The sequence below is a fragment of the Garra rufa genome, chromosome 17 (assembly GCF_049309525.1).
Source record: "Garra rufa chromosome 17, GarRuf1.0, whole genome shotgun sequence".
NCBI lineage: Eukaryota > Metazoa > Chordata > Actinopteri > Cypriniformes > Cyprinidae > Garra > Garra rufa.
Genome location: NC_133377.1, coordinates 29,259,474 through 29,284,124, shown reverse-complemented (window position 1 = coordinate 29,284,124; position 24,651 = coordinate 29,259,474). Strand labels below are relative to the sequence as shown.

The 24,651-nt window shown below is 36.9% G+C and overlaps 3 protein-coding genes across 5 annotated transcripts in view; all 3 read right to left on the bottom strand.

Moving 5' to 3' along the window:
- Nucleotides 1-21,009, bottom strand: part of hoxa3a (homeobox A3a) — a 30,445-nt gene extending 9,436 nt beyond the window's left edge. The window contains exons 1-2 of one of the 2 annotated variants that reach the window (XM_073821640.1): nucleotides 20,983-21,009; nucleotides 12,520-12,628 (exon numbers count right to left, since the gene is read on the bottom strand). The gene's annotated coding sequence lies outside the window, so the exon portion shown is untranslated. Of the gene's footprint in view, nucleotides 1-12,519; nucleotides 12,629-18,927; nucleotides 19,182-20,982 lie in introns of those variants that run through there. The other variant, XM_073821639.1, reaches the window with a different exon arrangement.
- On the bottom strand, nucleotides 5,410-7,197 carry hoxa4a (homeobox A4a). The gene is made up of 2 exons (XM_073821645.1): nucleotides 6,767-7,197; nucleotides 5,410-6,296 (listed from the first exon to the last, which is right to left on the bottom strand). Exons 1-2 carry the CDS (start codon nucleotides 7,176-7,178, stop codon nucleotides 5,971-5,973), a joined length of 738 nt encoding a protein of 245 aa, XP_073677746.1. The 5' UTR covers nucleotides 7,179-7,197; the 3' UTR covers nucleotides 5,410-5,970.
- Nucleotides 13,299-24,651, bottom strand: part of hoxa5a (homeobox A5a) — a 15,178-nt gene continuing 3,825 nt past the window's right edge. The window contains exons 2-3 of one of the 2 annotated variants that reach the window (XM_073821644.1): nucleotides 19,451-19,460; nucleotides 13,299-14,306 (exon numbers count right to left, since the gene is read on the bottom strand). In XM_073821644.1, the coding sequence (XP_073677745.1) occupies nucleotides 14,056-14,306; nucleotides 19,451-19,460 (261 nt within the window). In that variant the 3' untranslated portion in view covers nucleotides 13,299-14,055. Of the gene's footprint in view, nucleotides 14,307-14,812; nucleotides 17,102-19,450; nucleotides 19,461-24,651 lie in introns of those variants that run through there. The other variant, XM_073821643.1, reaches the window with a different exon arrangement.

Sequence of the window (24,651 nt, the reverse complement as noted above, 5' to 3'; positions counted from 1 at the left end):
TGAGTTATTGTGATGTTCTGTGTGCTTTATCAGATGTGACTTATGAAAGTCAGATATTTTAAAAGTAAACCTGTTTCAAAAAACGCTTAAGTCAGACTTGTTTGTGTTGCTTAGACATTTTTGTAAGAGTATTCACCTGCCTGCTAACCAGAAACAGCCCTGGGGTGTTGCGAGACGCAACGCGAACCTCCCAAGTCCCTAGGGTCAGGCTGTTTGCTTCTCATACATTTCAGCATGCCTCCTAAACTTCACTGACCCGAGCACAAAGTTCATTAAGAACACAAAGTACTTTACACAAAGTATTTGAGACTAAGACAGAGCATAAGGGGTGCAGACAATCCCAGTCTTTTTATATAATTTTGATAACATCACTTACTTTATTAAAATTAAATTTATTATAATTAAATTAGTAACTGCAAACCAGCATAAATGTATTTCAACCATTAAATTTGTATTTCTTAACAAAGTGGTCTGCTGCTTTAGAAGCCAACAGACAGGGCTGTATGTTCAGCCTAAATGGTTCGTGGATTCTCGCCAGTGGACAGAACAAATCTGTTTTCAATGCTGACATTTGGAGCTCTTGAAGCAAGCTAAGACTACAACACGCAGACGAAGATAATTATTTTCTTTGGATTTACCGTGGTCATCATCAAAGCTATTAATGATGTACAGCTCAACGCAGTTTGATGATGATGCCAGTGAAACGGCACTGATCTTTGAGTGTCTAATGGTTTTGCCCATGAGTTCAGATAACGTTTGTTGAAAATAAATAAAAATAAGAGTTAAAAATCGTATCTTTCTTTGTAGCCTGTTTTGATAATTATAGAAACAAGTGATTGACATACACAGTGAAGGAATTTAGCAGCTTATAAAGAGATAGAACACATTTATTATTAATATTATATTGTTGTTGTTATTATTGTTGTTGTTTACAATTACCTTATAATTAAGATTTTCAAAAAGTACATAACCATACATCTAAAAGTACAGTAGTTCAATATTTACCGTTTGTATAGAAACTGACCATTTACACTTTTTAAAATCTCAATTATTCACAGAAAATTCATCAGGATTAAACTGTTGGATAACAGTCCGTATTTTGCAGTTCACATCAGTACGAACAACGTCTGTATATAACCTGTCCTTTAAACATGTGCTGCATAGTTTGCCATATAGCGTCCAAAATTTTAGATTTCAAAAAGCTTAGGTTACTTACTCCAAACCCCCTTTTTGAAGACTGACCGGAATAGGAGCAGCTGGTCGGTTCTGAGAGGTCTCACTAAGCCGACGGTCAACTGCAAAATGAAAAATCCTATCGAACCTCCTGTGTCTATTTCTAACCAAGAGGTATCTATTATTTAATAAGGTCATGTGAGCCAGTCAATTAAAATTTAAGCATGGTAGATTGAGAGGTGAGGTGCTGGTGTCATAATGGAAGTTTAAATTTCCTGTCTGTCAAGATCTGAATCAATGATGACGGACTGTGACTGTCTTAGCGGCTGGAGTTTAAGGTTTTTCTTGAGAAATCTGAATATTTAAAACACGGTCACCCATACTGATTTCGAATTCCACAAAGTTGTATTTTTATCATATTTAAGAGGCTGTTATTGTGCCTGTGTAATAACTGCTATTATTGGTGAAAGATCGGTTAAACGCAGACAAACAAAAATAATTTTGCACTTTAGATCCTTCAATTGGCACCCTTAAATTGTCGATCACTGATTTCTTCATCCTGTCTAAATTTCACAATTTGTGTTTTGTATAATAAATTATTTAGTTTAGTTTTAAATGCTTAGATTAGTTTTAGCCTCCTGAGACCCTGCGACCTCATATGAGGACATTACATTTTTGCCTCTTGCCACAAAGATAGTCAAATTTGTAAATCTTAGAACAGTTGGCCACATTTAGGGACACTGCCCCCATCATCTTGTGGTGATATCACAACATTACACCATTGTCAGTGAGAAGAAAATGGCTGGAAAATCAGCAAAAAAGTTCTACACCAGTTTCCGAAAGAAAAATGACCCAGGTAAAAAATCTATTCAAATTTTATGAATGAAACAAATTTATTTATGTACAATACTGTCTGTAGTATCATATGAGGATTCAAATTTGACATATTTTAGTAATAGTAACACTCTAGGACATCAGTAAATGTGAAGCACTCGTTTGAGGACATTGGGACTATATTATGTTATTTATTCTACCATGTGGTTAGCTAAACTTAGGAATATTTAGGTGGAAAGCAAAAGAATTGAAAAACAACATTTGTCTGTGTGTGTGTGTGAGTGTGTGAGCAGAGTAAATCATGGTAAATCACACTTGAAACATGGTAAATCATAGTAAATAATACTACAATATGGTTTATCAAGGTGAATCATGCTAGAATCCTGATAAATCATTCTAGAATGACATCAAAATATGTTATCATTACAGCAAAACTTTCATTGTCAAGAGCAGAACGACTGCTCATGGCAATTGCAGACAACTTGGAGATGGTGGCCTTGAAAAACCCCATTGCAGAGCACAAGGCTATGGTTGCCGAGAGAGCTCAATGTGCTGCAACCTAAGAAAACACATGCAAACAGAAAAAAACAACAACAAATAATGAAAACATCTTCATCAGTTTGACAACACAGGCGCTGCAAATCCTCGCAATGCAAACACAAATACGGAAACGCGCTACAAACACAAAAAGCGCGAAAAACACACGAACGTGCTGCAAACAATAAAAAAGCACTGCAAACAAAAAAAAGTGCTGCAAACACACAAACGTGCTGCAAACAATAAAAAATCGCTGCAAACACAAAGCGCTGCAAACACACAAACGTGCTGCAAACAATAAAAAATCGCTGCAAACACAAAGCGCTGCAAACACACGAACGTGCTGCAAACAATAAAAAAAGCGCAGCAAACAAAAAAGCGCTGCAAACACAAAAAAAGTGCTGCAAACACACAAACGTGCTGCAAATAAAAAAGCGCTGCAAACACAAAAAAAGCGCTGCAAAAAAACCCCGCTGCAAACACAAAAAAGTGCTGCAAACACACAAACGTGCTGCAAACAATAAAAAAGCGCTGCAAACAAAAAAGCGGTGCAAACACAAAGTGTTGCAAACACACGAACGGGCTGCAAACAATAAAAAAGCGCTGCAAACACACAAAAAAAAAAAACGCTGCAAACACAAAAAAAGTGTTGCAAATAAGATGGAGCACAACGGAAATGTTTCAGGGGGATCTCAAAAAGTGACAAACCCATCTGGGAGCTGATTATTTGTTCAGTGGCTGTTGGTCAGAGCAGAGGTGTTGTCCGTGAAGAACTAAAAGGTAATAAAGATGAACTATCACCTTTTAGTTCACAGACAACACCTCTGCTCTGACCAACAGCCATTCACTTCGCTTTTTTATTTTTTGCAGCACGTTCGTGTGTTTGCAGCGCTTTTTTGTGTTTGCAACGCTTTTTTTTAGTTTGCTGCGCTTTTTTATTATTTGCACCACGTTCGTGTGTTTGCAGCGCTTTTTTGTGTTTGCAGCGCGTTTCCATATTTGTGTTTGCATTGCGAGGATTTGCAGCGCCTGTGTTGTCAAACTGATTATGTTTTTTTTTTTATTTGTTGTCGTTTTTTTTTCAGTTTGCATGTGTTTTCTTAGGTTGCAGCGCGTTGAGCTCTCTCGGCCACCGTACAAGGCTGCGCTGGGAAATACCGTGTGCCATGCATTACATGCAATGTGCGTCTGTGCTTGCAAAGTGAACGGAACTGCTTTGCAGCATTTTAACACCGGCCAATAGGGGCTATTCCAGACAGGCTGGAAAGATAGAGGGAGCTAGTTAGAAAAAAAAGTTCAAAGGCTGCTCTGCTAAATTCAACTGTTTTTGGACTGTTACTGTTACAGTTTGCACTTTAGCTTTTTTATTAGCCATGTTTCAGGCTGTTTACATTTTATGTAGGCTATACACTCTGATGTTTACATTTTCAAATAAACTGTGAAAATGTGTCAAATGAACTTTTTTTTACCAATGGAGTCTATTTGTGTCATACAGTAAGATAGACCCACTGTACTCATATGAGGACATTCATTTTTGAGAGAACTACTTATTGTATTGAGCTGAAATTTTGAATTTTGACTAATTAGGGCCTTCTGGCCCCAACAGCAAATAATATTTCATAAAGTTATGATAGACCCACTGTCCTCACATGAGGACATCCTTTTATGCAAAAACTACTTCCTGTACAAAAACAAATTTTAGGTATTATACTTATTAGGTCCTACTTATCCCAAATAGCAAGAACAATTAAAAAATGCACACCAGGCAAACTCTCGGGTCTCAGGAGGTTAAATGCTTTTTTAAACATTTCATTCATATTTTATGTCAAATAAGTCGTGCAAAGTAAGTTACGCACAAACACATAGTACGGTTTTGGTCTCCCCTAAATTTTCAAATACAGGCCATATTCAAGTTCCACTACTGCCCCATGCGTTCGAGGAATAAAAAGACCACGAAGGGTGCTGGATATGGCGAGGTCAGAGGTTAAGGGGTCGTACACAGTGCTTCAGTTTGATGATTGGACAGCTCGTTTGTGTCCTCTGCTTGACCCCAAAAGTAGTTTACACTAGCCTACTGTCCGTCTCTAATTTATTTCAATAGACTTCTGTGTGGGAAAGAGTTAATGATACTTGTTATTTAAATAATCTACATTTTGATATTGTAAAGCGCCTGAACAAGAGAACAATTTGGATTCAATTTAAAATGGACGTCAATTTAACTCTAAGAATTGGTTATCTCAAGGAAAAACACAAACAAACAAACAAATAGACTGGCCGGCGCAAACGAGGTTTTTATATTATTGTTATTTCACGAATAAGTCAAAGTGTTTGTCAATATCAACTGAATGTGACTTTGTCACAATAGCCTACAACAGTTTGAATATTTATGAACAGATTTAAACACATAAGTTAAACAACAACTCAACTACCCGTATTTTGTAGTGCTGTATGGTAATACAGGTCAGTTTAAAGGAACACTAATATATAACCGCTATGCGCGATTTAAATTTTTTTTATCAACAAAACTAAAAGGATAGTCATATGGACTAAATAAAAACTAAACGTCACAAGGTTGCTGACAAAATAATTTGGCTTGTAAAGTGCATTTTTCATAGGCTATAATATAGGCTAATATCTTAAAAAATCAAATAAGCAGACCTAAACCGTTGGCCAAAACAGCATTAGTCCCGCAATTCGCGTAATACAATTTTTAAAGGCAAGCTTTTAGTATAAAAGCCATATTTTGCTTTCGCTTGATAAGTTTGTTATTCGTTATCAAGAATAAAACAATAACATGATTCAGGAAACTGTTAAATTACACCGCCTACATTAGTCCTGTCTATGGATGAAACTAAATGCATAATGCACAATAAAGTAATTTTATTATTTCCACGGGAAGCCTACAATTACTTGCATACAGGCTTACTAAAACAACTTGACATCATTCACCAATATACAAATAACCAAATACACGAATATTCACAGCTTTGATGACGTAAATACACTTAACAATACTCTAAAATATGGGACTAAGACAAATAAGATAACTACTCCAGGAAGATTGTTCCTATACTTGTGCCTTCAAGTTAAAATGTCAATTTGTACACGTGTAACTATAGCGTAGATCTTCACAAATAAGACTCGGTATGTCTCGGTTAAAGACAGAAAACGTAACGAGCGATCCATTGTCCAAGTTAAAGTACATTCTACTATTGTTCCTTTAAGAGAGAGAGAGAAAAAAAATTATTTTTACAGGAAGGATGTGATTTCCAGCTCAAATTAGAGTGGAGGAAGAGGTTGGGAAGGCGAAGTTAAGTTGCCTCATCGGACACTGAATAAAAAGTAACCCTGTGAAGTTCCGATCCTAATACTGCTATGTGTTCTTCTTTCTTGTTCAGTTCCGTTTGTGCCGATTTGCTTCTAGCACTATAGGTTCGAGGAACAAGGCGTAGGAAGCAGTGTTTGCTGCTGCTGAGTGGCGTCCGTTTTCACGTGATGGTTGGTGGGCGCAGAGCTGGAGGAGCGGATCTTTGTATTAGGCAGCTTGTGGTCTTTCTTCCATTTCATGCGGCGATTCTGAAACCAGATTTTCACCTGACGCTCAGAAAGACACATAGTGTGCGCTATCTCCACTCGTCGACGTCGAGTCAGATATCGGTTAAAGTGGAACTCTTTCTCAAGCTCAAGAGCTTGCTGGCGCGTGTAGGCGGTGCGAGACCTCTTGGGCACTCCTCCAGAGTAGCTGGCGGTCACTAAACACACAAACACATAACCAAGCAGGTGTTATTGACATTCTCAGGTATTGGTGAGATGTCGGATAATTAGTACACTTGCTAAACAATTTGAAGAGTACTAAACGTCTAGAGTATGAAACAATGGATATGCGTCGTGTACGGACGACAGCATTTCATTCACACGCAGCCTTGGTGTAACTAATTTGGTAGCACTGCAACATGGAAAATAATTAAATTAAAAGGCCTCTTTGGTGCTAACTTGGTCAACGATAAACTTTCTTTTGGGTCATAAGAAACAAACGCAAATGGACCGGGCGTCACATCGAGGGAAATACAATCTGCGAGAACTCCTAAGCACCGGGACTTCATCTCGATGGCAGTAAATCCTCTAAATGAGCAATTACAACAGGGTATGCTCCCTACATGCCTTACGACGAACGCCCTCCACAGGGCTCCTAGAGCTTTTATTGCCCGTGCACATTACTTACCGGTATTAACATGGACTTTTTTCATCCAGGGATACACCACCGGCTCTTTACCCTTCTGTGCGCCTGGCAGAGCCTCTGACACGAGGCTACAATCCTTGCTCGCAGTTGAACCAGCACAGCTTTCTGTGGTGAGGCGGGGTCCATGATTCTGCGGAACGGATTGAGGTTGCGCGTGATGACGGTCGGTGAAATCGTTGAGACCGTTGGTTGACACATTACCGTAATCATAGCTCGGCTCTTGGTAGTTTGATCGCGGGTATGATGCCTCCTCGTGATGGGGGAAGCCCGCGTCTTTCGGCCGCTCATAATAATCAGAGGACACGGGAATGTATCCATTCTGCTGATATTCCTCGCAGGGTGGGAAAGAAGGTTCGATGTAATTTGAATTGATCAAGTAGGAACTCATGATCATTAATTTGAAAAGTGCAACAATTCTAATTTTTATCGTGCTGTCGTTTTTCTGATCTCTCCAAAACCCACCTACTCCTCTGTCAAATGTACAAAGTTGGTCGGTCACGTGAGAAATGCGACCAATCAGCGCCTCTTGTGGGCATCGTGTAAACAAGCACCAATAGCAGGCCAGGCATCAGCACAGCAAAAATGTGTTTGAGCGGTCTATGCGTCTGTTTTTGTTATCGAATCAAAATATGTAATAGATTAATTCGATATAGTTAGCATATATGTCGTATAGAAAACGAAACAACTGAGTGAATGTGCAAGATGTATGTTAAAATACATTATATACAGTGATAAACAATTGAGTTCAACAGAGTACGTGATTTATCACGAAAGCATCCCCTTCCAGTGTTAATGCCCTTTCTGATGATAAATGTACAAAAAATCTCGTTTGTTGTGTACCAAGACCTGCAGTTTTGTACCCTCAAGGGACTTTCAAATTTCTATAGGTTCCTCAAAAGAACCTTCGAGAAGGCCCACGACCACTTTCACGAATGCAACTGTATCAGTATACTCAGTGACTATGCACCTGTTAATGAATAGCACAAAGACTATTTTCAAGCCAGCAACCGCATCAACCAATAATTTTACACGTCTTTTGTAGCTGTTGTAACAACACAATAAAAGACTTAGTTTTGGGGGTGCACTGGCATCTTCAAATAAATATTGCGACGGACCATCACTTGGACGATTTGCTCTACATGACCCAAGCGTGTGTAGTCAAGAACAACGAAAGGATGCTATATGAGACTTTTAGTTGCACACAAATGAATCTTTTGATTTGTATCTTTAGAATTATTATTATAATAATACTAAAAAAAAAAAAAAAAAAAAAAAAAAAAACTCACATGTCTTCACCAAAAGCAAAAATACATTAAATGTAGTCTAAACAAGAAACGTGGCATTCCTTATTGTTTCGCAGAAGCTCCATAATGAAATATGTTGGCTTTTACGTCTTATATTTTTTAAATGTCCAGTTAAACTGAACTGCATATCTTGTCACCTTTCAACCTCTGCACGGTGGCATACATCAATTGTATTTCGTCTTTAACTATATAAGAATAGACCAGAACCAACTCAGAATTTGTATTCAGGACGTAATTGAACTATCATAGTTGGCTTTTCAGTTTACTACAATGCATATCAATCTTTATGCATTTCTATTCGTATTGATATTGCTTAAATTGTGATGAAAGTGATATCAAGATCGTTAGAATAAAGACTCTATGTAACATCCATCTTTAAAAAATAAAAAATTCAAGCCAATACAAATTTTTGTCACGTAATTCTCCTTTCCTGTGAAATGCACAACAGTCAGACTCAATTCTATAACTTCACCATATTCCTATGTTTACATGAACACTAAAATATAACTTAAAATGCCTACCTTGTGTAAGTTCGTGAGCAAAATATGAAGCTGATATGTCAGGTTCCCTGGCCAGATAAACCAAAATAATGACACATACTTCGCGCGACAGGTAGTTTCCATGTAATGTTTCTTTATCCTTAACATTTCCATGTAGAGAATCAATAGCCACTCTGACTTAAAAAACTCCTGTTTAAGTATCCACGCGAGCTTCAAGTTAGTATTAACTAAACTATGAGAGCCACATGAGGTTCCACAGCTTCAGAACCGCTCTGCCTACCTTTCTTTAATAGCTACACAGAGATAACTTCGGGTTGACCTCTCAGTGACTCAATGTCCATTTCGCCTCTTATTAATCTTGTTCATTGACAGTCTTTGTTAAACAACAAGGCGTGCCCTCTGAAAAGGTGACATTTTCATATTTGTTAGACGCAGTGACCTTGCGTTTACCCCGGCCTTGGACTTCGTTTATCCCCTCAGGGAACAGGGTCGGTATGTATTTATCGGTATATACATAGAAATACATAGATTCATTATAAAAAATATTCTACTTTATTATAACAACATATTTATTACTACTGCTACTACCACCACAACTAATAATAACCGCTATTAGAATGTTGTTTAATTATTGGATTCAACTTTTTAGTAAATTAAAATTGCTAACGAAAAGTCTTTTAACCATACGGTTTTAATACAAAGCTCTAAGGCAAGGCTTTAGTTTTCTGCAGCCCATATAAAATAATACCATGTCGTCTGTTATTCATTATATACTGCTCTCTCCTTTGTGTACAAAACTGGAGGCCTAAAATTAAACACGCTCCAATATTTACATATTTAGACTAACAATTCATATTAAGACTAACAATTCATCACAGTATCAGGAGAAAGAAAACTCTGATTATGAATATTTAAAACTCACATGTAAAAGTGTTCTTCATAGTCTACATATAATAAAACATAAATAGGGGAGACCGGGGTAGTTGTCACATTTTTATTTTCGTGACTATTATTTAGGGTATTGAAAGTAATTTGAATGAGAGAAAATGAGAATGAGAAACTGCCAATAAATTGCCTATAAAGAGGCTTAAACATTAAAGCAATCAATAAGTAAACAGATAAATGCAAAACAAAAATGTAAAAGGTAACATACTTTTTTGCCAGCAGATTTTTTAAAATGACATACGTGCCAACTTTTTTTCTTTTTTTTTAAATACCCTTGTTCTGAAAACAGTTCAAATGTTCAGTTAAAACCTATTATTACTGTAACTGCCTTAAGTTAACCCAGTGTTAAACTGTGTTATCGTGTTAAACTGATCCAACTGCTTTTACAAAATACAAAGGTATTGGGCACTTTCGGATTTGATGATATAATTTAAAAAACAAATGTTACAGTTTACTGTTAACTAGAACTACATTTGGCTGAAACCAACATATAAAATCAAAATCATGTAAAATCGCGAGCATTTTTGTAACTGGACTTTTGACTCAAAATCTTATAGTTACAGAGCCTACAGCCGTTGTGTTCCCAGTGTAACAACTTGCTCCGGTCTCCAATAAAAAGGAATACGGCCATATCAAGTCATCGCGTGTTCCTCGTTTTCCGTAAACCTGTGAATTAAGCTGTCTAAACGAATATACAACCTTGGACAAAACTGATTACATTTGTGGACCCAGATATATGTGTGTTGCAGCTTTATTTAAAATGCCGTTTGTTGTTTAACTTTTCTTTATTACAAAATAATACAGATTTTTTCCCCCCCGGAAAGGACAAATATTTGCACAAAATGTAATTTATCCCTCTGTTAGTGAGATATTTTTATACGCTCAATACTGAAGATTTAATATTTCTGCACATTTTGACCACCTGGTATTTTGTGACTTGAAATCTGATAAAACTGTGTAATTATCAATCTACATACTATATATATATATATATATATAGTAAATTCTCTATATGTTCCTATATTCTCCATATTATCTCTCTCCCCTCTCTTTCTCTCTCTATATATGTATCGATGCTCCTTCACATGTCTAAAACTAGATTCGCATGTCTAAAATTAAATTTCTCCCAAAGTGATGAGTATTACAAAAAAATATTTTTAAGCTAATCCAAAAACATTTTATTACAAATCTCAGTACCGTCTCGGATTCGTTTAGTCCTGATTTACCCGTAAATAATGCTAGACCGAATATTTTTCTTTTATTATTTTTCTTTTCTGATTTATTTTCTTTTCTTTTGTTAAAATTAACGAATGTTTAGTTTTCAAGATGCTAAAATGAAATAGATATTCTTCAGAACTCGGAAGAACAAAGAAATGTTCCTTGCGGAAATATTATCAATCCTAAATGCAAATGTCCCGTCGAACTTATGGTCATCAAATGGGATTTATTCAAAGGAAATTCACCAATCAAACCCCTTAATAAAACCTGAATACTCAATCTCTGGCACAGGCGGAGGAGGTAGTCTCTCGGGGATGCTAACCCAGGGTCACCCAGCTTGCAGAGTTCATCGCGAGGTTAGACCAGAACTCACGGGATTCACAGCTATTCCATCTTTTGTGCCATTATAAAAGTGGCACTGCGCTCTACAAGAACAGATGACAGCTACTTGTTCTGCTGTAAACTTTTGACCCCGGCCCTCCCCCTACCTTTACAATCTCACTCTCTCTCTCTCAGACAAACAAGCACAAATAAACAGATGGACACAAACAAGCCTTCGAGCTCATCAACTTTCTTTCTCCCTTTTTCTCTCTTTCATTCTTTTCTATGCTATTGTTTTCCCCATACATCTTTTATGTCTTCCATTTATCATGACCACTAATATTAGGCCTAAACTATTAATATGTTATCAAACAACCTTTATATCTCCAGACAGCTTGGCCTGCTGTAGTCATCAATTTCGTTGTGATGATATCCATTCTGCACCCAGATTTGTAAACCATTTCAATTCTACCGAGAGTACCTTCAATTAAAGGTGTATGCGGGAGTTATTATTCCTTTTCTTTCTGTCTTTACTATCCTTATAGGGAGAAGAGGCGCCAATGCGGGTGACACTGAACTTGGCCAAAAGCGAGCTCTGCTGGTGGTTTACGGCGTGTGCACATTCATCTTCCTGCCGCCGCTGACCTCACGGTGAACCAGGAGCGAAGACATTTTTCTTCAGTCGCTCTCTCTCCTTCATTGTCTATCGAATTCTGTCTATCTATCTCCCACTCGCTCTCACACTTCAGTTTAAGTATGCGGATGTTTTATGCGCATTTGCTCAAATAAGGAAAGCAAAACATCTTTGTGTTCTGCATTAACGTGTTTATTGTTCCCTATACTGCGTTTTGTGTGCTTTAAAGATAAAATAAAACAGCACTGTTGATTATGATAACTACTATGTTGTTGAGCAGTAGTGGTGCTTGAAGATGTTTGTGGTTGATAATTACACAGTTTTATCAGATTTCAAGTCACAAAATTGCCAGTTGGTCAAAATGTGCAGAAATATTAAGAAATGTTCAATATTGAGCGTATAAAAATATCTCACTAACATATAGAGAGATAGATAGATAGATCTTCTCTTTCAAAACTTTTAGGCATTTCTGGCAGGGGCGGAATTTGTGCATCAACATTTACCAAAAAGTCCTAAAGGGTGTGGTTGACACTAGAAAAACAAGAAAAAAAAAGTCTAAAAATCATTATTTAATGCATGGATACAAAGGGCAGAGAATGATACAGTATAGGAAGGAAGCAATTACAGTCAAAGAGCAATGCCCCCTACCACCCATCTGCCGGACAAGCAGGTCTTCACAGTACAAGCCCTAATTAACGCAGTTGGAACTTGAGTGCATTTATGTTCTGCTCATTGTTTCAATGGGGGCCTAAAGAAAATGATGTCTCTTAACAGCAGCGAAAAGCTGAAATAAACAAACAAACTCGAACTTACCAAGAGCTGACCCTCGTCCACCTGAGTGAATCCGGTCGACGTGTTTCCAGTCCATAGCAATCTGGTTTGTCAGAAGCAGTTGGATGCAGTCAAGGAACACCTCTACGGTCTGCAGAGAAAGAGAACGAAGCTCCACGTCAGTGCGATTAAACTTTATATGCGATATAGTGTCGACTCCCCAAAACCATAAAACTGACTTTAATTGCCACCACGTGACTGTTTTATGGCCAGTGAGCCTATCTGCCGTCTCACTCCGGGTGAATTTTACGATCTAATTCGTGGACCAAACCTCATTATTTATCTTACCCGCCAATGTCACGGATGCAGAATGGTAAAGAGTCTAGTAAAGTTTGCCGTTCAAAACCCTGTCCAGTTTTCCAAAGAAGAGTGCGAGACACTGGGCGTGGACGCACACTCCATTTGAGAAGTTGGCAAGGGGAACCATAGGTGCCCTTTCCACATCGGGTGAGTAAAGTAGTGATTATAATGCGTATCATACCTGTTGAACCACTCAAACAAACTTTTATAGAAATTAGGAAATCGTTCTAAACAATCTAGAATTTAAAAATCATCTTGCATAAACATTTTATCTAAGTTTCGGAAAATGGAATTTAGTATTACGCAGGTTTATGACTAGTAATATTCACCCTCATATTAATAATCAAATAACTGTGCGATACATTTGACTTTTACGTTTGTCACTTACAGAAAAAAAACACCTGACAAAACACTGAGATCTACTTTTTAAAGTAAAAAGTTTATTGTTATGAACACTGCATTTATCATTGGCAACACTGATTTCTGCACTTCCAGTTATCATTCAAATTTCACGAGAAGGAAAATAAATAATTCGCGTTTCCCCAAACATTTGAAAAAGTACAACACTCAAACATTCAAGTAGAAAAATGAGCACACGACAAATATGCGGACAGGTCTGAACGGAACGATTTTATCAATACACAAAGATGACAGTACAACACGAACAAAACAGGTCTTCTACCTCATCTTCACAACAAATAAGATACAATCGATATTTGATATCGAATTGAAATAAATACATAAAATACACCAATATATATTTACAAACCAAAACATAAGAATCCAACAACAAAAACATTTTATGTTATGCTTCATTAAGTAAGAGTCAAATACTTTTACAGGTTGGCTTACCCAAAGCACCTTTCAGAAAGTTTTTTTTTTTCAGAAGCGCTTTTCTTCATTACGTGTTATATTAATTTACACCTTCATGTGGCTTTTCTAAGACAATGCAAAGATCTACCCACATACGCAACATTACACGAAAACACAGAGAGGAAGTGTTTGTTTTATTTTTTCTGACCAAGGACACAACGCAGGGCGTTCACTCTCTCAAGACCAGTGGAAAGTTCTTTTGTGAAATGGGCAAAGTCTTCATCTCCTTGTCGAATACACACTTAGAATAAGGAATCAGACGCGCACCCGCGCACACACACACACCTATTCAAACACTAACAGGTTTAATTTATATATGCACATATACAATATATACACATATTTTCACGGCCGGTATCCGCTTCCTGCAGCCGCCATATTCATACTCTTCAGCTTGTTGTCCTTTTTCCATTTCATTCTTCGGTTTTGAAACCATATTTTGATTTGTCTCTCTGAGAGACAGAGCGTGTGTGCAATCTCAATTCGTCGGCGACGTGTCAGGTACCGGTTGAAGTGGAACTCCTTCTCAAGCTCAAGTGTCTGGTAGCGTGTGTAGGCTGTCCTGGGCCTTTTCCCCTCCGGTCCGGCCAAATTGTCTGTGATACACAAAAATGTGACATTGTAATTTTCATAATTTTAACGTACTATATAATACATGTAAGATGTAAGGCACGACACAAAACATGGTTGAAAGGACATGCATCAACCTCCAAGCATGCGTGACATTCTCAGGGACAGAAATCATAACATTTAATTCGGATAATTTCCTGAAATGAGAACAATTTCGTTTAATGAATTTAACAGCACGGACAATTCATTACTAGATAATCGACAAGACAGTTAATAATATAATTAGGTCCTTTCATTTTTATCAAAGAAAATCTATTTTAATTTTTTTTTTCACGAGACATAAAACCAGTAGACTAGGACAGCATGCTGGCTGTGGCAAATTTCGATATAACAGTCCAAAACAAAAGTAAACTAACTGTATTTGCATTAAACTTCCCTAATAATTTAGTGTAAGAAATTGACAGTGGGTCATTCACACCATACTACAACACTCACAACGCAAACAGGAAAAACAGAACTCTGCTTTGTTTACCATGACTTATATGAAGTTTTCTCATCCATGGATAAATCTGCGGCGCCTCGGATACATTCTGTGTAGCTGTCTGTGCACTTCCCGGTGGCTTTTCTTCCTCCATAGTGCTGGACGCTTTAGAGACGTCCTCGCGACTGAGAACCGTCCCGCCGCTGTTGGTCGCAGAGCCAGCAGTGCTCGGTAGAGAGGTTTTCAGGGCGCGGTGTGACTGCTCGCTGACAGGAGAGTTGGCTAAGGATGAGCAGGGTAGAGGGTCAGAGGAAGGCTCAGCGCTGCCCGCGGTAACCGGCTGATTGTACCGGACAGGCGTCGCAGTTGGACTGTCTGTGTAGCTTTGAGTTTGCTCACCAGATGAAAGAAAGTGTCCGGTGGTAGAACGCCCGGTGCTGAGGTCCATTCCATTGTAGCCAAAAGCATACCTGCCTGAATGCATGCCCGAAGACTCTCTGCATTGGCCACTAGAGCTGTGATCTCCATAGTTATGTAAGGGATAGTCCGCGCCATTTGGATAGCGACCGCAAAATGAGTTCACAAAATAAGAGCTCATTGGTTGACAATTACCTTATAATTATTTTAGTTAGTACAGCTACCTTTATGGAGAGAACAATTCTACCGTGTGTGTTTGATTTGTGTCTCTTGATGGTTTTGAGCTTCTATTGCACCCTTGCACAATTTATGATGAATTATGGAAATGAGTGAGACACAGACTTAATGCTCCCTTACGTAGACTCCCAAATATGGGGTACGGCTTAGAGTCACGTGTTTTTGTTGACCAGTCGTAAATCCTATTCTGTGACCTCCAGCGGTAAACTCACGCGTAAGCAGGAAATCAGGGTGGAATTGTGTGGACACGGGAGCGCGCAACAAGAGTTTCACCGAACTAGCTGTTGTGTGCTCTGCAAGATTGTAGTGGCGCGCCACCCTCTGGTTTGAGGCGGGACTACCTAAACCATCAGACTGGAGGCGAGCACGCGATGGGGTCATTCAGAGGGTAACGACTCTGCGGTAGAAAAATTGTATCTGCTGAAACAATGCGCCGTGACCTGCACACAAAACACCCGCACCAGAATGTCTAACGGATTTAGTAGTAGAAGACACGCGCAACTAGATGAAATAAACAATCGTCAACAAGAATATAAAATCAATGCAAAATACATATACAAATACAAATAAAAATATCATTTAAATCTCAAGTATAGTATACCCACTTAATATACTCCTGATAATTTCTCAGTATTCCATAACTCCATATTTGGTTGAAAACAGGATATTTTTTATAATTGTGATTTAGTTTGATGAATTCTAAATGTTCCGAATTAACCGTCACAAATGAACGATTCAGAAGACGCTGTACAACTACTTGGTCTATGTTTTCTAACCTATTTTAGGACATGACATAAATACATTTACTTGGCAATTAATGTTTCTAAGAGCATAAGACAAAATGTCTCTGAAAACTAAAGCAATATAAAATATTTAAAAAAAATATTTAAAAAAAGAGCAGAACTTCCATGAAATGCCTATTGTTCTGCCTGTTTCCTTGACGAGGTTAGGTACCAGCAGGAAAAAACATCAGCATCTAAGGATGATTAAAAAAGCGCTAAGCGGTGACAAAGTAGAAGCTGGTTCTTGGTCAAAGACCTTTGAATTAAAGCGCTTTGTGTAACCGACATGCTGCAATATGTAGAAACGTTCGTTTATTATTTGAGAACCTCCAAATTAACGTTATAAAGTGCATTGGTAAAATTCAAATTTACAAAGATACATTTGATAGGCTACCTTTCCGACAGCTCCGGTATATGTTAAACTATCTACTTAATGGTTTGACTGTGCTAACCGTAAAATAGCGCACTAAGATAGTTAGAATGATCCTGAGAACGTGATTTGTTACAGAAAAGCCCCTTATCTAGAAACCAGAAATTGTTTTGTCTTTGTCTGAACTGCGAGTTAAGATAAAGAGATCAGTTCATTATGCAGCTTTAGTTTAAATGTGAAATGTGGTGCGGAAACGTTGTCAGAAATATCAACCCTAAAAACATTGTATGACTCCAAACATACTTAATTAGGCATATTTACATTTTGTGTGTAGGCTATAAAGCCTATTTGTCAGAACGAGTGAAACAGTCTACACAAGCAATGGAAACATTCCGTTAGATGAAACAAAACATATAACATAAAATTAAATACTTAATTTTCAGAAATTCAACATGCAATGGCGACACTGCGAGAATACCAAGTCGTCTGCACATTCTGGTATTGCAGATATTTTAAACAACCCGACAAGAACATTCTCTGTTTAATTACAATGCTATGAAAAGTAAAAAAAGAAAAGAAAGAAAATTAAGGATCTGAAATCTGTAGGATCTGGAATGATTCCTTGCCCTTTCGCTTCACATTTCAGAATCACTTACATACATTTTTGTGCTGCCAGCAAAGTGGTAGGTCACCACCTAGTGGTGATTTTAATGTACCACCATTTACCTCGCCTTTCACAAATAAGATCTGCAGAATTATGCCTAGCTCTTATTAATTGTGTTCGTTTGTATTCATAGATTATGTGTGTGTGTGTGTGTGTGTGTGTGTGTGTGTGTGTGTGTGTGTGTGTGTGTGTGTACCTGGTATTCATCACGTTGTGGGGACCAAATGTCCCCACAAGGATAGGAATACCAGTAGATTTTGACCTTGTGGGGACATTTCTCAGGTCCCCATGAGGAAACAGGCTTATAAATCATGCACAATTAGTTTTTTTGATGAAGTAAAAGTATGCACAATCTCCTGTGAGGGCTAGATTTAGGTGTAGGATGATAAAAAGTACGGTTTGTACAGTATAAAAACCATTACGCCTATGGAATGTCCCCATAAAACATGTAAACCCAACGTGTGTGTGTGTGTGTGTGTGTGTGTGTGTGTGTGTGTGTGTGTGTGTGTGTGTGTGTGTGTGTGTGTGTGTGTGTGTAAAAAACATCTTGTAGGTCCCCTTTCCCTGATAACGATGGATGTTAGCGCTTAAGAGCGTTCTGGAAGATAATTTATTTTTATATAAAGAGTTCAAATGCAAAACTCTTTATGTGCCATCTGAAATTTCAATCTAAAATGGGCATTTTTATCCTTTGTTTAGGTTCAGTAATTTTACTCTAGTGACAATGTACAGGTCCTTTTCTATGCAATTAAAGTGAAATAACTGAACATAAATATAGGAGCCTGATAAAAATGCTCATTTTAGAAGAAAATTTCAGACGGCACTCTTCATGTATTTATTATATTATATACATTTTTTAAATATATTATATTATATGTATTTTTTAATTAATAGAAAGATTTTAAAGTCACATTGCAAAGTCTACAGCATAATGTACGTACATAACCTAAAAAGTCTGTATTAAGTTCATATGTAATTTTGAAGTTGTCCTGCAGGTGACTGCATAGCCTGTCTCTTTATCGTGCACTTTAGCACTCGTACGATGATTTTCAAGTTCTAACTAAGGAGCTTTTGGGGAAAAGTATGTACTTCTCAGACTATTTGTAGCAGCGATTCAATTATCTAAAAACGTGACCTAGACCAGTACTACAAATCTTATCATTAGGCAATTTTATTATTGCTCGAAACATCAAACTTTTCTAAAACAAAGACAACACCACAGCTCTTGCCTTAACGCAAGTGTGACGCACTGAATGCTTAGGCTATTACATCAAATTAAACAAATTGTTTAATCGTCAATTGCACAACCCTCTCACAGAAGACAAATGCAGTTTTGCTTACGCAATAAAATCTGTTCCAAATAAGAATATAACAATATTACTAATATAGTGTATATATATATATTACTAATATAGTCTCTTATTTAGCTTTCTTTTTTTATTTAAGCTGCTTTTATCAAGACATGACCAATATTTAAAACATTTAGACTACATACTGTAATCATATGACATACCCTACAGTTTTTAAGGCACAACCGGGATATATCGTCTTGTGGACAACAAACGACAAGAACAGCAACATCAACAACAACGACGACCTTTCCATCCAGAACAACAAACAAACCTAATTATAAATCTAAAAATTCGTGTGCAGTATTACGTGACACCAGAGATAGTAGGCTACAAAACAACCTTACCATTAGGCGTTTTCTGTTAGTCCAAGAAACAGATTGGTGACGATAAATACTTAACAGCTCTTCGGAAAGCTACTATATCATTTCATAGTGTGCCAAACAGTGTGAGCAGATCTCTCTTTACTGTCAGCCATTCCAATGGGCAATTCGATGGCAGCGAATGTAGAATATTATCTCAAAATTAAAAGACAAGAAATCAACAACCGACGAAATTGTGAAAAAGCGGAGGTAAAAGAATGCTAGACAAAGCAAGGTCAGAAGAAGAATGCAGCTCTATTTTGGGTAGGGATGCATACACATAAAAAGTTAACGTTCCTGTGGCCTTAAAACACGTGACCAACTGGCAGCCAATAGGAGCTAGCGGCAGCTCATAAAGTTGTACGGCAAAGTAGTAAATTTTCATAAACAACAACAGATTTATAGCTTCTCTAGGGAAAGGAACAGAGGTGGGGGCTGGTAAAGCAATGTTTGCAGTCAGGCGCCATTTTACAAATAGGAGGAGCTCACAGGAATTTTTTCGCATTACAGTAAAACAACTTTTCCCATCAGTTGTTGAATTTGTATTAGACTGCTATTAATGTAACCACACAAACACCGACTTAAATAAATATAGCTTATATTCTATACATAGGCCTATGTGGAGGATAATTAATACTCGACCTTCAACAAATCTATTCAAATGTTTGTTTGTTTTTATCGGAGGAACTGATCACAGTATTTACACATTGTTTTACTTTAGATATAGTGTAGGTGTAGAATTGCAGTAGGATTAGAGAAAAGTGAGAAAAAGAGTTTGTATTATTTAGCTGTAAAGCTGTCATTATGTACGATCAGTGCTCTTTGTGTCCACAGTACCACTGTGCCTGTTAAGTTTATATGCTCCCAGAATTTAGAAACTTCCTACTGATGTTAACAGAGCAATAAAGTCATGCTGTTGCAATTTGAATTATGTGACAAATTTAAATGTTTACATAATAACATCTAAATAGTTCATGCACGAATATACACATTTGGTGTCTCCTCCTAAGTCTATGGCGTTGTGACATATAGTTTACAGCAGGTCCACGGTACCGTTGATGTCAAGTTGGCTTGTCACCTTGTCAATACTGACGTAAACTGACCGAAATATATAGCCTACACTCTTAAAATATAGATTCTTTATTGGCATTGATGTTTCCATGAGGAACCTTCAAAATCAATGGAACTTTTCCATTGCACAAAATGTTCTTTAAAGAGAAAAAATGTTTCTTTAAATGTTCTTCACGCTAAGAAAAAAATAGTTCGTTGAAAAACTGTTCACTGAAAGGTTCTTTAGGGCAGTGGCTCTCAATCCTGGTCCTGGGGGACCCCTGCTTTTCACATTTTGCATGTCTCCCTTATTTACACACCCGATTGAGATCATCAGCTCGTTAGTTCAGTTCATGGATCTTCTCTCCTAATGAGCTGATGATCTCAATCAGGTGTGTTAAATAAGGGATACATACAAAATGTGCAGAGCAGGAGTCCCCCAGAACCAGGATTGAGAACCACTGCTTTAGGGAACCAAAAATGTTTCTTTTATGTCACCATTGCGAAAACCCTCGTTTGGAAAGTATTTATGCATTTCCACACGATTGCTTTAAGGACAGACATGCACTGAATTGTATTAATGCTTATTATTAGGCGACGTCATCGCTCCTGACTAATTAAAATTATTCTAGGTTTTGTATTAATAGATACATTATTAATGTTACATGCATTTGAGCAAGTAGATCTTGGCCAGGGGTTACAAGAAACAGAAACCATGATTTCTTTAACAGGGGAGGCTATAAATCTTAGAAGCGGACACAACAAGAGAAATCAATTATGCAGCCAGGCACACATAGGAGATCCTCTAAATTAAGACACACCGAGTAATTAATTTATTACCACAGAGCTGAGGCATTAAAACGTTTACGACTTCACACATGCATGAACAGCTGCATTTGTGGTTTAATGGATGTGGTTGCAGGACACGTCTCTGTAGCCTCTGACACCAGATACACAGGAAACTGTTTCAAATAAATGTGAAAGTCATACCTTACATTCCCATTTGAAGATACACATTCGGGAGATTTCGTCCGTTTATGCTGGCTATATGAATTTGAGCCGAGTCCTTTCTAAAGATCCGATGAGCCGCAGCTTGACCACGTCATGTATGCGCAACATTTTAGAAACAGTCATTTCCTCCTGTAGTATAGGCGACAAATTCTACACAAAGCAACGTTTTTGTCCAGTGCTTAAGAGGAGTGAGTGCGCGCTGCGTATGACTGTACGATATTCCAGTTTAATTCTAATTCATATACTTTGTCATCCTGCTGAGTTGTTGAGCAGAAATCCTCGGTGTCGTTTTTACGAGCTAGGGTGATATACAATCCTATTATAGCCGGAGTTCATATTAAATCCCACTTCTCTGGCATTGGGCCCATGAAGTCACATGATCACTCCGCAAGCACTAGACAGCCAATAAGTATTGCTTTTGCCTTTTCATCAGCTTGTAAGAACAGTAGTTATTCCTATAAATTAGTCCGTGGACCGCTAATGATTATGATTTTTATGAAAATGAATATATAAAAACATATCGTACCACCCAAAATTCCAAATTTGTTTTAAACAAATGTAGAGGATTACACAAGTGAAAACAGTCATTTTCAACAATAACAACTATCAAAAGTATTGTTTCCAAAGATATTTTAAGAAATGCAATAATCTGAATAATAATAATAATAATAATAATAATAATAATAATAAGATCATTATTTAAAGATAAATTATTCTACATGATCAAATATATCGGACGTGTGACAAAAGCTAGAATTTTTAAAATTACAATTAGTATCTGTTAATAATTTGTTTTTATTTATTTGAAGAAAAAAAATTACATGTTGAAAAAAATGAATTAAACAATTCAAAAAGACTGAAAAAGAAAGAATTATACTGAACGCAAAACAAAATTCTATGTAAGGAATATTTAGTAGTCTAAAGCTAACCCTGCCACAAGTTACCCGTTTCTGAATAAAACACAAGGTAGTCCAAATAATATCATACTAAGCTCTTATTTAAAGTACATTCAAAGTAATTTTCAAAATGAATATATTCAAGTTAAAAAAAAAAACCTTAACGATGTTGTCGAGTCTGTTATTTTCACAGGAGAGCACACGAGTTAACGCTGCATATTTTTTTCGACGTCACTTTACAAACGTGATAATAGTTATCATATAGGCCTATTTATATATATATATAAATACATATATACCAATTGTGATTCCTGCACTAAGTGTGCTCTTGTGTGCTTTTTTTCCCCTCCTAAAATTAAAGAGAAAATAAGGTTCCTTAAATGTTCTTCACGCTAAGAAAAAAATAGTTCGTTGAAAAACTGTTCACTGAAAGGTTCTTTAGGGAACCAAAAATGTTTCTTTTATGTCATCACTGCGAAAACCCTCGTTTGGAAGGTATGCATTTCCACACGATTGCTTTAAGGAGAGACATGCACTGAATTGTATTAATGCTTATTATTAGGCGACGTCATCGCTCCTGACTAATTAAAATTATGCTTGGTTTTGTATTAATAGATACATTATTAACGTTTATATGCATTTGAGCAAGTAGATCTGGGTCAGTAATTACAAGAAACAGAAACCATTATAGAAGATGGAACTGCATTGTTAAAATGCATTTAAAAATTGTTATTAATACTACATCGCATAAATACAAAAATGACTCAAATTATTTTGGTTCGGTGTTAAAACGTAGGCCTACGTTGTAATTATTGCTTTTTACGAGACAATGGTTTGATAATGAATAGAAAAAGAAGAAATGGGGAGCATCAATAAGATTTTTTTGTTTGTAAATTCATCAGACAAAAACTAATAAAGACTTAATTGAGAAAGCGGGGACGTGTAAGGTATTAAAAATACGTGTTACAACATAATCGCTATTTTGAGGTTTTACTGACATCAAGTGGTCAGACTGAATAAAAACGCGGGCAACTACTAAGACGATAGCGTTGTTTCATTTATGCTTGGACATCCACGATTAGACAATGTGTCGTGGGCAAATGAATTTCTGTAAATAAAAAAAAGAATATGAAAGATTTATTATTTTCATTTCATTGGTATTGTTTTAAAACTTCTGGAGAATTTGCACGGACGCCTCCATTTTACTGTGTATAGACCTACACAAAGGGGGCCGTAGGGCAAACTCCAATCAGAGGCCAATAAAACTAGATTATTTCCGCTGGCTTTTTGTGCACGTAGTCGAGTCTCCCTGAAAGCAAAGGGTGACTGAAGAAGAAAAAAAAACACCTCTCCAAAATGGGTGTCGGGCCTCTGGAATCGGTCTAATTGTGTCTGGACTGCCATAAAGTCATTGAAAATGGAATGCCAATGTCTGTTGCCGTGTCTGCGATTCATTGCCTTGTCTCCGTGGTGAGGACTTTGAAGTCAAAGTCCCCCGCTATACTTGTGCCCCTATGCCTCGCGTAGGCCTTATATAATATAAAACATATTAATATTTACATTTTAAAGTTTGTATGTTTTAACAGACATCACGTTGAGCAAAAACACCTCATCATGGAGGTCAAGACGACAGGTCTGCTTTTTTAATTCCACAGATTTAGGCACACATGGTGCGTTCTTCACTGGCCCCAGCTGTCGAGTCCCATAATATCTCTGTTGTGTTGCGTTCTCTCGCCTCGCAGCGCTTTGCACACCATAAACGGTTATAGCAGTAATTGTCTTTTATGGCAGCATGCAACTAACAACCTCATCTGCCAGACCTGTTCTCCCCGAGTACAAACTCGCCCAGCATAGCCTGGCCTCAGAACACATTCCGCAAGAGTCGATAGCAGGTCCGTGAAATACCCATCTCTTGGTTTGGGTAAAATATATATTTGCGTTTTTATAAGACTTGGACACATTTTATTTACATCTAAGGACGTTTTACACTCTTGTTTGTAAAACAGCGGCTGCATTATAAAATTATATAAAATATTATAATACTTCTTATTAAATCTTTCAAATATGTTTAGCATATGTAAATTAAAATAAACAAATGAATCAACAGATACAAATATAAAATAACAACAACAATTCTACGAAAATTAAATCAAACATTCATTTTCCCATTATGAAAAATACAACTCTATGAAATGTCTGAAAACTACAAAAATATATAAAAATTACATAATTTAATATTTACAAGTAAAATTAATTCATCGTTCTCAACTTAATTGTTATTTAAAATGCCACGAGGACCACAAAATCTAAGGGAGACTTGTTTGGAGATATGAAATGCTTTTATTATTCAATAAATAAAATCACAGATTACATCTGAAAAATGTAAGTGAACAAAACAAAAACTAAGTAAACTAACTAACTAATATAATATATATATATATATATATATATATATATATATATATATATATATATGACGGCCAACAGACCATGAGGTATTTGAAAAGTTGCCTACAGTGCTTTTATCTACAGCTCAGTATCTATTTTCACTTGTTCCCTGAAGTTCACAGACTTCACCCAATATCATATCGGCTGATATGGCGTGAAAATTTTGGTCGATTAAAAACAAATAGGTAGTGAAGTGACTAGGTAGTGGTAATGCCATAATTGTCAATACAAAACAAAACAACTTCTAAGAGCACAAACAAAATGAAATAATTTCTAATGGTACATGATAACTTTACATAAACCT